At 42.4% G+C, this 12,807-nt stretch overlaps 1 protein-coding gene across 7 annotated transcripts in view; it reads left to right on the forward strand.

Moving 5' to 3' along the window:
* MAGI1 (membrane associated guanylate kinase, WW and PDZ domain containing 1) overlaps window positions 1–12,807 on the forward strand; it is a 538,606-nt gene that overhangs the window by 491,763 nt on the left and 34,036 nt on the right. For 5 of the 7 annotated variants that reach the window (XM_081934092.1, XM_081934093.1, XM_081934095.1 and 2 more), the window contains one exon: window positions 5,471–5,548. The exons of the other annotated variants lie outside the window; for them this stretch is intronic. In XM_081934092.1, coding sequence (XP_081790218.1) covers window positions 5,471–5,548 — 78 coding nt within the window. The remainder of the gene's footprint in view (window positions 1–5,470; window positions 5,549–12,807) is intronic. 7 annotated transcript variants of the gene reach the window in all.

Here is a 12,807-nt window from a genome sequence, read left to right on the forward strand (position 1 = left end):
TAGGTGATTCCCTTGTGCCCCAACATTGCTTAAAACATCTGAAGAATGTTTTGAATAAGAAATGTATACAGTGTGAGTTAGAACAGTGGGCGTAGCCTTTGCATAAGCCATCCGGAAAACCTACCTGGATATTTCAAATCTGTCTTGGCAATGAGAGATGAATTTTCTTAAAATATACTTTGCTCTGCACAGGTAAATGAATCTATTCTCCCAAGATGGAACAAACTTGAATTTCTAGTGTTCCCTGGCATTATTTTTACTCCTAGGCTTCTACTTACTTGAGTCAGAGATACCAATAGTATCTTAATCTTTCAGAATAAAAATAGCCTATTTCTTCAGAGCACTGTGTGTGTGTGCAGACTGCTAAAATGCTCCTGCATTTCACAAAGCAGGCTGCTTCGGATGTTCAGGTAGCTGGTGATGGAGGATTTAATCACAGAGATATTTCAGCAAATCTGTGCAAATCCTTATTTGTCTTAAAGGGAACAGAACAGAACAAAACGGAATACAATACAATGCAATACAATCTTTATTGATTTATTCATTTGACCATATCAAATGACTAAATCAGTAAAACTAATACAAATATACAAGTAGATACAAAGAAAACAATAGGACATGTTCATAGTAAGTTGCCACCTCTGCAATTAATCCCAAACTGATCTAAATTCTGTCCTCTTTGAAGTGGCCTTTGAAATAAAGCGTGCATCTTACTAATGATATGCAGGTTCATTCCCTGCATGAGATAAGACCATTTCTCCTGGCTGCCTCAGCATTTTTTAAGTTTTTAAATAACAATAGCACTTGGACTTACATATACCATTCTGTAGTGCTTTATAGCAGTCTCTAAGCAGTTTAGAGTCAGAATATTGCCCCCAACAATCTGGGTCCTCATTTTACTGGCCTTGGAAGGCTGAGTCAAGGAAGGCTTGAGACAATCAAGATTGAACTCCTGGCAATGAGCAGAGTTAGCCTGCAATCCTGCATTTTAACCACTCTGCCATTATGGCTCCTAAGAATCTAAGGAACCAGCCATTTCTGCAGAGTACAATTTGCAGTCAAACAAAATGTGTCCAAATGTCTTCACTGGCTGATGCTGCACAAATACACAGCCTTTCTTTAAATGAAACTCCATGAAACTTTCCAAGTCTCTGCAGAAGATTGGCAGAACACATCCATGAATATCAACTAAGCAGTCAGAAGACATGATAAAAATTAATTTCACAATACATAGACAGACTTAAACAATAGGTTTAACTGGGGATCTATGACCATTTTAGACCAAGCCAAGTCTAGAACCATAGAGAATTCCTGGAAACCTGGGACTCAGACATATTGGCCATCAACCAGCATATTGACATAAACAACATCTACATGCCATTCAAGAGGCAGCCAAAAAGGAAACAGAAAGACCAAAACACATCCTCACCAGCAGTCAATACCCAGATGAGCATAGATTAACACCAAGATTAACATTAGACCCAACAATCAAGAAGCAGACAATATACCAAACAAGTAAAGTAAACAACAGTAAACAACATTTCAATCAAGGAACCATCAAGACCACTCCCACCAACACTAATTGGAAAAACCACTACATTATAGAATGAGAGCTAACTTCACTTCCTATTAGCACTGATGATGTTAACTAGTTCGCTAATGAAACGTCTTCAAGGAAACAACAAAGTTAACAGAGCATCAAGTCCCCACCATCTTGTATGACTCTGATTGGAGTTGCTGTTGGAGAAATTGATACTTTGGCTAGAAATCTTCTGTTAAAAGTGGAGTTGTCAAGAATACCAAAATGGCTTCACAAGAAATTTGGAATCAAAACATTGATTGCTTCCAACCTATGTCTTTGCATACTCAAATAAAAAAATATTAATAAGTAGTAATAGTGCAAATCAAATCAAAACAGTACTTCTTACTGTCTTGCTGGTGTCCATTCCTTCAATCATAAAATTTCTACCATTAGCAATGCAGTGCCTTCCTTTTTTCCTCAATGAAATTCAGTCATCTTTTACCTACATTAAAGAGTAGGTGGCTTATTTTAAAGCATTTAATTGAAATACATTGGCTATATTTTTTAGAAAAAGTGCTCAAATATAAAATAATCAAACATACAGATTAAAACAATACATAAGGTAACAGAAATAAGAATTAGCAGAAGATTCAGGTCATAGAAATATAAATGGGCCTCAAAAAATGTAGTCCAATCGCCTGCTAATTTAAAGAATCTGCAGTTAATGCAATTTTGATCTTTACTTAGAAATGCTTAATAAAGTAGTGTTCACCATTGATCAATTCTGAAATAGCCTGTACATTCCAGATGGTCTTTTGGGTGTTTTAAATGAAGTTCCTTGGATTTTATATTATTAATGTCTAAATCACCGTTATAAGGTCAGTAATCTTTGGTCAATTTCAAATATATAGTTGTTATTATCAACATTATGTTACTAGACAGTTCCAAAACTATAATGGAGCTCAACCTTAGCAGACAAGACAGCTAATTTTTTCTTGTATGAAAACAAGTTACTTACCTCATGATATCTGAGGAGTGTCCCACAATTAATATATTGTTTGCTTTCTTACTGTTATATGTATATGAGTTCAGTTGTCCCTTTGTACATAACAGTAATTGCTATTGCATTGTGTGTGGATGGATAGATGGATCAATGGAGAGAGAGAGAGATAGAAGATATAGATAATACAGAATAAAAACTGACAAGAACTAATATTTAGAATAGTGTTATTTTCAAGATCCATCCTTTACCTATTCAGCAAATGCTGTGCCCTGAATCGAAATAGGCAACCTATTTCTTAAAAACACAGATTTCGCAGAAGTTGCTTTTTTCTTTCTCCCTCCTCTTTGTTTTGGTGTCTTAGTCTAAAATTTCCTTAAGGATTGCTGCAATCTGTTGTGCTGCCTGCAAGCTTTACAAAGCTGCCACATCCTATGTAGGGGCCATCTGTCAAAGCAGCAGTGACAAAATGAATTAATCTGAATTGCAGATGTGTTAATGAACCCCTTGAAAGGCTTAAGCAAGCTTTAATTAAAACAATGCAGAAGAGGGTTTAAACCTTTTTTTAGAGCTTTAACAACTACTGCATTCATTTGTTTTTTTTTAATATTTGGATTTTATTTGCAGTCACACACTAGATGTGCGGCTTGTAAATCAGATAAACAGAAAAGCACATGAAGCAATTCCTTAATCCATAATTAGATAAGTTTGAAAAATGTGAGAGCAAGAGAAATAGGACATTTTTGATGAAGCAGCTTTAAAACAAAGTGCTGGCTTCTTTGTTGGGGGGAGTTTAGAAGTGCTTATCCTTGCATGGCTAGGAAACAAGCAACCACATTGAAACATACGGCTAGTCCTCGATTTACCGTAATTGCGACCAGAATTTCCATTGCTGAGCTTAACTGACTTTGCTTAACAGCAATAGCACTTAGACTTATAGACTGCTTCACAGTGCTTTACAGCCCTCTCTAAGCGGTTTACAGAGTCAGCATATTGCCCCCAACAATCTGGGTCCTTATTTGACCAACTTCAGAAGGATGGATCGCTGAGACAATCCTGAGCCTGGTGATATTCGAACTGCCTAATTGCAGGCAGCCAGTAGTCAGCAGAAATAGCCTGCAGTACTGCATTCTAACCACTGTGCCACCCTTATGAATGATTTTAAGTCGAAGACTACCTGTATCCTATTTGAAAATCCTAGAATTAGTGTTACCCTATTTGTAAAAGTCCAACTTCTGAGGGGTACAACCATTCGTGTGGGAATGTAAATAGAAAGGACAAAAACGACATTTGAACTTTTTTTAAAAAATGGAAAAGAAATAAAGCTTTAAGATTGGAGTTTTTTTGAGCAAAAGAGGTGCGCTATTTCTCCAAAAGGAAATACGTTGGCAGTTTTAAGCTATCAAAGAAAAGTCAGATTTTGCCCCAGAATATGGACTGCATAACTTGGTAGACTTTAAGGCATGGACAATAGTCTTTACTTGCTGTAGGATCCGGTCCAGGCCTGCTACAGACCTAGAAATAAAACTGCAGAAAGGGTTCATTTTCACATTCATTTTGAATCCAGACTTTTTATTCAAAACTTTGGATAGAATAGTGAATTGCAGTGCCCAACACTATCCCAAGTGTGATCTTACCAAGACATTACGAAGTGGTAATAATACTTCATGTGATCTTGATTCTACCCACTGTTAATGCAGCCTAGAACCATGTTGGCTTCTTTGACAGCTGCAGCATACTGCTGGTTCATATTTGATTGTCCACTAGGACTCCAAGGTTCCTCTTACATTTGCTACTATTAAACCAGATACTACCTATCCTATACCCGTGCATTTGATTTTTCTTGCCTAAATGTAAACCCTTACTTTTTTTCACCATCAATTCCATTTTGTAGATAGAGCCCAATATTCCATCTGTGTCAAGATCTTTCTGTATCTTATGTCTATGTTCTGGAGTGCTGGCTATTTCTGCCAACTTGTGTCATCTGCAAATTAGATGTTCCTCTTCTATCCTATCATCTAAATCATTGATGAAGATATAAAGAGTACTGGGCCTAAGACAGAACCTTGGGATACACCACTGCATACTTCCCTCTGTATACTGTAGATGCAGTTCCATTGAGGACTATACATTGTGTGTGGTTGATCAGTTATGAATCCATCTGGTGGTGATGCTGTCTAACCCATATTTTTCTATCTTATCAAGTAGCATGTTGTGGCCTACTTTATCAAATGCCTTACTGAAGATGTAGTTCCATTGAGGACTACGCATTGAGTATGTAAGGACCTAAATCTGCCTGTTATTAGGCTAGTGCTTCTTGAACTCTTCAATGGTTTTCAGATTAATTGAAATTTTTCATAGGAGTTTATATAATTCATGTCACCACAGCTTTCTTCATAATTTGGGAAACCGTGTCTGTATCAGCTGGGCCTACATGTATATTAATATCAAAACTATGCGGCCAGGGTTATTTCATGTACAAGTAATGAGTATTCATTATAATAAAAAGTTGCAAAAATGTTTTATTGCAGCAGGAGTTCTAAAACAGCACAAGGCAAGGTTTTATTCAACTTCCTTCTGCTTCTGGGTACCTCTCATTTTAAAAGGGTACAATAAATCAATATTTTATTGAAAACCATTAAATGTAATTTGCTGTAGATTTTGCTTTCCAACCCTTTAGGAATTCATGTTGTCAAAAGCAAGAAATGCTTCTTTTTTCTAAAACCTGGTTAGGACATGTTTGTATCTTATATTTTGATCCAATTATTCCAATTTCAAATTTTACAGCTCTAGATAGATCTATTAAAATTGGTGGGTCTGTTGTAATGCTCGGGAGCTGTAACTTTGGGGGTGTCAAGATAGGTATAAAAACAGATGCGAAATTGAATTGAGCCAACAAAAAATGGATTTCATTAAGCTTTGCAAAATGTTAAAATTAATATTCACAGCTATGTCACCTTCACCTACGACTGGACTGAGCAAGGGTGAAAGAGAAAGAGAAATCAATTCCACGAGTTTTGGAGAATGTAAGAATGAGTTGAGAATTTTATATCTTGTCTTGCTGTCCATCATGTAGTAGTGTTTGTGATTTGGGGGAATTCATGTGGCTGGGTTGGTTGGAGATTTTGGCATGAAGCATGAAATGTACTAAGAGTCACTAATGCTTTCCTTAATGTGTCACTGTCAACCAACATAATGAAAAAAATATTGTAGCTAAAGCAAAGTATTAGCACTGCTCTGTTTAAAAAAGGTTTACTTGTAGCCACCTGTTATCATTCGTTCTCATCCCATGTTAAGAACTCTTTTTATAACTTTTGCATGAAGTCATTGAGAGATTGCAATAACGAGTCAGTATGGATAAGCCACTGGTGTGAAAATTGATCCTTACATCATGGGAGACTGAAGACAGAATCAAGTTTAGTCATTGTAGAATAGAGGGTTCCCTTCCCCCTCCAGGAGGGTTACTAATCCTTTAAAATGTCCTTTAATTTGAAATGATAATTATGCTGATCAGCATTTAAGTGTGCTTATCAGTCTTCAAACATTGTTTTCAAAATAAACCTTAATGGGAGGAAAAACAGGCAATAACATTTATAATTTGGAATCCCCTTCACATTTTTTTGTCCATGTGGCTTGTTTCTAACCAATGCCACTCGGTCAGTTTCTACCATTGCATCAGAGGAAATATCAGATAATGTTGAGACTTCATGTTTGATGACAACTTCCAGATTACCAGCCAGTGACTCCATTGCTACCTCTAGCTAGCACTATAACCAATTAAATGGCCTCCCAAAAATATGGAATTATATCAGGAGGGGCTTAAAGTAAGATTTTGTTTAGCTTGCCACTCAGTCAGGTGCTAGGATTAGCCATATACTTGGATCAATTGATGCAAAAGGCTGTAAAATGAGTTTAGATTCACTTTTGGTTGTGTTGTGCACATGTGTGTTTGTAGTTCATGATGCCATTATCTTATTACTATCTCCTTTCCCATCAAAGGAGATTCACTGCTAGACTGTGTCAACCCTAATGAAAATAAGAATGTATTGAGACTCTTGAGAAATGTTTGCTGAATTGTAAGCAGTCACGTGTACTAGATTTTACATTTGATTGGATTGTTTCAAACCCAAACCATTATGAATGCTCTGTCCATATATCATCAGAATTAAAATTCATAACATCAGTGAGGTAACGATAATTGCATGGAATTATGAGTGCATAAGAATTAATGAAGGAATCATTAATATAAATGGAATAAGTGACTAAGCCTGAAATAATCTACCAGAGCAAACAAACTTCTTAACCTTGAAAATGTCATCTTCCTTATACTAAGTCACATTTTCAGGAATAAGTTTCCATGAACAGTCATTACAGATCAGTGGTGGGTTGCAAATCTCGTTCCAACCGGTATGGTTGGAACTGGGCCGGCAGTGTCCTCATGGATGTGCGCAGCGCGCGTGCATGCGTTCAAGCGCCTCTGCAACGCTCCAGCTACTCCGCAGAGCGTCACGCAGGTGCTGTATATGCCATGCACCTGCGTGGAAGCGCAAAAGCCTTTAAACTCCGGTAAGGAGCTCGGGCAGGCGGGTGGGCCCCCGGAGCACCGTACCGGAACGGTAGCCAGTGCTCCAGGCTGGCTCCAGTACGCACGTACCAGGGCATACCGCCTGCAACCCACCACTGTTAACAGATAGATGCAAACAACTTAATTTGCCATCATGCTACTTTTACTATTTAAAAATAGCTCTACGGTAAGGGGAAAAACAGCATTATTTTCCTGGGTGCTGCTCTGGAGAGTCCAAGCATGGGTCAAATACAGCCAATCTGCCCAGGACTGAATTGAAACTTTAAGCCACGCCTCTGGTGCTGACTAATCCTCAGATTTTTTCAATTCAGCTAGCCCAGTGGATGCGCTTCCAGTTTCTCTTCATTCCTAAGTGATTACTTGGACTCTCTATTTTTCTACTTTACTACAAAATTTATCTTCTTATTCCTGATTATTGGAGCAGGCTTGGTGAGTTTTCCTTTTACCCTAATTCCCTGGTTCTCACCAATTTCAGCCTCTCCGGTGTCCTGGGTTTGCTCGGGTGGCGTGAGGCTACAGGCTGCTGTTGGGGAAGACACATGGGTCGGAGTGCTGATGCCAGCGCGATCACAGCGATCCTCCTGTGATCGTAACCCCACTGGGACATCCATTACTGCTGACCGTGCTTCTGAGTGAGCCGTCTGTTAGCACGGAGCCTCAGAGCTCTGGTGTATGCGGGCGGCCATTTTAAGTGGGTCACATGTGGTGGTGGCCATTTTGAGAGGGTTGCACGTGGTGGTGGCCATTTTGAAAGGGCCAAGGTTGCGGCCACCATTTTGTTGACCTACTTTTGCTGCGAAAAGCAGCTACAGCCGCCTGATTGCCTGTCTATTGCAGGTCACCACTAGAAGCCTTCCTGTCCGGAATTCCGGAAGGTTTGCCAGCTCACAGCTCCACTATTACAGTAGAGGGCGGAAGCTGAGGTTTGTGGCCCACGTGATTGCGCCCCACATTAATTGACCTACGTGGGTGCTAGGAGCTTGGAGCTCACACCATTCTCCTTCACCAATCACAGGACTGCTGAGCTTTGCTTACCCCTGCCTTCAATGCCTCTGCACCAGAGCGCTAAGGCCAGTTTCATCTGAGTTGGTGAGTGGGGGAAAGTTACCTTCCAGGCCTTACATCTCCACATTCAATCAAGGCAGATGGTGCCCCTGAGGAGCAACAGATTCGTTCCTCCACCAGCAGGGCCTGTACCAGACAGGCTGGCTTGTTGAAAATAAGGACAAAATGAAGGTCATGCCTTCAGTCAACAAAAAATCTGACCGCAAGAGTTCCCAGACTTATAGGAGGCAGCCCTTTCAGAACTCGGAGCAGCCATCTACCTCCAGTTCCTTCCAAAATACCTATTCTCAAGGCACGGATAGGTCCCAGGACTGTCAGCCCTTTCGTGACAGAAACCGTCAACAGTCCTTCTCTAAACGCCCCTATCACGGAGGGTCCAGTACCAGACCCTTCAGATGTTATAAGTGACGATCAGCAGATGGCTCCCATAGGAGGGTGTCTCCAGATGTTCCACGCCCAATGGGAGCGGATCACATCGGACCAGTGGGTCCTTCAGACGATACGCATAGGTCTAACATTAGAGTTCATTTCCCCCCCTCCCCGACACTTTGTTCAGTGTTCAACCCCTTCCTGTCCGGTCAAGAGGGCTCTCATGGAACAGGAGATCCTTCACCTCACAGACATAAACCCCATAAAACTGGTTCCACCAGGTCAGGAAAGGACAGGGTTTTATTCAACACTCTTCCTTGTCCCAAAGAATTCTGGGGGGTGGAGGGGGATCCTCGATCTAAAAAAGCTAAACCATCATATAGTATACCGGAGATTCAAGATGCAGTCCCTTCAGTCAATTCTGGGTTGTATCAGGCCGGGAGATTTCTTAACATCCATAGATCTCAAGGAGGCCTACCTCCACATCCCCATTCGCAAAGCTCACCGCAGGTTCCTGAGATTCTTTTATTCAGGCTGCCACTACCAGTACAGGGTTCTGCCATTTGGCCTGTCCTCAGCACCTCGTACCTTTGCAAAGATCCTAGCTGCGGTGGTGGCCTTCCTGAGAACTCACCCAGTGCGCCTGCATTGCTACCTGGACGACGTCCTCATTCAGTCATCGTCACAGCAACAAGCGGTGCAAGACCTGCAGCACACACTGCAAACCCTCCAACATCATGGGTTCTCCATCAACAAGGAAAAGAGTCATCTGCATCTGACCACCAGGCTGCAGCACCTGGGCGCCATCATCGACACCACCAGTTACCAGGTCTCCCTGTTTCCAGAGCGGTTGGCAAGCATCGGAAGCCAGGTGTTGCAGGTACTGCAGGCATCGATCGTGCAGCTGCCACAACTCCTTGGCAAGATGATTTCGTGCCTGTCAATAGTACCTTGGGCATACCTTCATTCTCGACACCTGCAATGGCTCCTCCTGCCCTACCAGAGGGCCAACATGAGCAACTCTCAACAGCTGGTTCAGGTCTCACCAAAGGTACGTCAGTCCCTCCAGTGGTGGCTGTCTCCCACGCTGGCAAAGGGCACCCTCTTCAAAGAACCAGACTGTCTCACCATCACAATGGACACCAGTCTATTTGGCTGGGGTGCTCATCTCCACAACTAGATTGCGCAAGGCAGATGGTCAATGCCTGAAGTGTCCCACAGCATCAATTGGTTAGAATTGAGAGCGGTGCAGCTCACATTCGTTCACTTCCAAGATGGCATCAAGGGGCGTCATGAGAATCCTAATGGACAATGTGGCCACAAAGGCACACATAAACCGCCATGGGGGCACTCGCTCCAGGTCCCTGATGGAGGAGACAGAGCGCCTGGGCAGTTGGGCCGTAAGATACCTTTGCTCGATCCAAGGGGAGCACATCTCCGGGGTCCACAACATCCAGGCGGACTGTCTGAGCAGGGCCACAATCGATCACTCGGAATGGTGCCTGCACCCGAATCTGTTCCACCAATTGTCTCAGAGGTTCGGCCGTCCCCTAGTCGACCTGTTTGCCACCCCGGAGAACATGCACCTCCCAGGTTCTTCTCCAGGTTCCACACCCCGCAAGCCGAGGGGGTCAGTGCTCTCCACTGTCCGTGGCCATAGGGACTGATGTACACATTCCCCCCATTGCCTCTTCTTCCCAGGGTGATTCGAAAAATCCTGTTGGAGGAGGCAGAAATTCTACTCGTGGCTCCCTACTGGCCCAGAAGGACCTGGTTTACTGACCTGGTGAGTCTCTCCGTCAATCCTCCTTGGCGGATTCCCCAGCACGAGGTCTCTCAGCCAGGGGGCGCTTCAACATCCAGAGCCCCAAAGTGGTTATAACTAGCCGTCTGGCAGTTGAGAAGGACCTCCTAAGTAGGTCTTTCCACCAAGGTCATTCACACCATTCAGCCGTCCAGACCGCCTTCTACAACCAGAATATACAACGCCACGTGGAAGTTCTTCGACAACTGGTGCAGAGAGCACGATGCTGTGGCGACTACGGCTATGATTTCTCAGATCTTAGACTTTTTGCAAGATAGACTCGACCAAGGCCTGGCCCCTAACACTCTCAGACAAAAGGTGGCGGCCTTGTCCACGATCTTGACAGTAGATGAGCATTCTTCCCTTGGTCGTCATCCCATCATCCATAGTTTTCTACGGGTGGCAACCAACCTGAGGCCTCCGGTCGTTCACAGGTACCCCTCATGGGATCTCAATGTGGTGTTACGGACTCTCATTGGCCCGCCCTTTGAACCTCTCTGATCGGCCAGCCTCAAACATCTGACATTTAAGACAGACTTTTTGACTGCCATCACGTCGGCATGGCGAATTTCTGAATTGGCAGCACTGTCAATTCGCGAGGACTTATGCTTGATACAATCTGACAGAGTAATCCTCCATTTGGATCCGGCATTTATACCCAAGATCAACTCTTGGTTTCACCGGGCCCAGGAGGTCAAAATTCTGGATTTTTGTCCACACCCCAAACATCCCAAAGAGAAAAAGTGGAACATGCTCGATGTTCGTAGAGCGTTATGTAAGTACATCAAACGTAAGGCTGCCTTCCGTCGCTCTGAAGCACTTTTTGTCTCGTTTCAACCTGCATCCCAGGGCCGCAAAGTTTCTTCTCAGACCATCGGACGTTGGCTACGGGCTTGTATTATCTTGCCTACGTTCTTCAACCTATTCCGGTGCCACGCCATACCACCGCACATTCTACCAGAAGCGCCGCCACCACGGCGGCCTGGACTACCCAGGCACCGATAGAGAAGATTTGCAAGGCTGACACGTGGACTTCTTTGTCTCCATTTGTTCGAAACTACAGACTGGACAAATTTGCTGCTGCGGAGGGGGCATTTGGGAGGTTGGTTCTCCAGGGCATTCATACCAGCAGAGAGACCCTGGATGCTTCCGCTTCCCACCTTACTGACATTTAGCTTGGGTATGTCCCATGCTTGGACTCTCTAGAGCAGCACCCAGGAAAATGACCATTGGCTTACCTGAAGGGCCCTTTTCTGGGTGCTGGGAAGGAGAGTCCAACCCCACCTGGGGTCTGCTCCGCCATTTGTCATATGATTTCTTCTGGACTTGTGGATATTTTTTTTTACGACCTTCATTGACTTGGTTCCTGAACTTCTCAGCGCGCATTGTCCACGCCTTCATTGAAGAAAATCTGAGGATTAGTCAGCACCAGAGGTGTGGCTTAAAGTTTCAATTCAGTCCTGGGCAGATTGGCTGTATTTAACCCATGCTTGGACTCTCCTTTGCAGCACCCAGAAAAGGACCTTCAGGTAAGCCAATGGTCATTCTCATTCACTTTTTTCGAATTAAAACTATGCAAGAACTGCAAGTAACATAGGCAGAACTTAAGGGTTCATATTTTCATTTGAGAAAATAGAAGAACAGAAAGCTTTAGTTTGGGTTGAAAGCATTATCAAGTTCACAGGTTCAAATAGGTGAGAAAGTGCTGCAGAAATGTTCTGCAGAAGCTATTTTGCATATATCAGGCTAGTTCTTAACATGTTTCACCTAGACCTAATTGGAAGAAACCTTTAGCTTTTGTGAACTAGAGGCAGCAACCAAGACCAATTAGTTTAGAATACAGTTGACCTTCAGCTTGAGTTAGTGGCAAAGTTCACATATTTTTTTAATGCAATTTGGCTTGCATTTAAATTGAGTTGCTGTAAGATAATAGCCTTCAGATAGCTAAGTATTGAGCAATCCTATCATCTCACTATTCTGTCATTATACTTAGAACATTGTTGAGTTGTAGCTGAGAATACTAATGCATGCAGGCTTTACAGCCACTTTATTGTAATAAACACTGATAGGTTAAGATGATGGGGCACAGAAAATATAGGCAGAAATCAATAGATGTAAAATAGAAGAAAAACCAGTGTACAGCATATGTGCTTTTTTGTTATTCTAACTCTTTAGTTCATGCACTAATTTAATACTTAAACTCTCAGTCATTCTCCACAGTGGAGAACAAATTGTCAGCACAATGCTTGATTTAATGTTACCCACAACTAAGAGAATCCAGAATTCATTTTATTTAAGCTGATTGGATGCCATTGGCTTCCTTTCAACACTTCCATGAAAGAATAGGGACTTGGTTTTACCCGTGACTGTTCTTTTGCTCTGGGATCATTTCTGTATCTGGATGACTCCTTGGCACTGGATTTTCAAAAGCCAAAGGAAGTTTTCAAAGAATTTTTTTAAAA

The sequence above is a fragment of the Natrix helvetica genome, assembly GCF_964273705.1.
Source record: "Natrix helvetica genome assembly, chromosome: 1".
NCBI classification, from domain to species: domain Eukaryota; kingdom Metazoa; phylum Chordata; class Lepidosauria; order Squamata; family Natricidae; genus Natrix; species Natrix helvetica.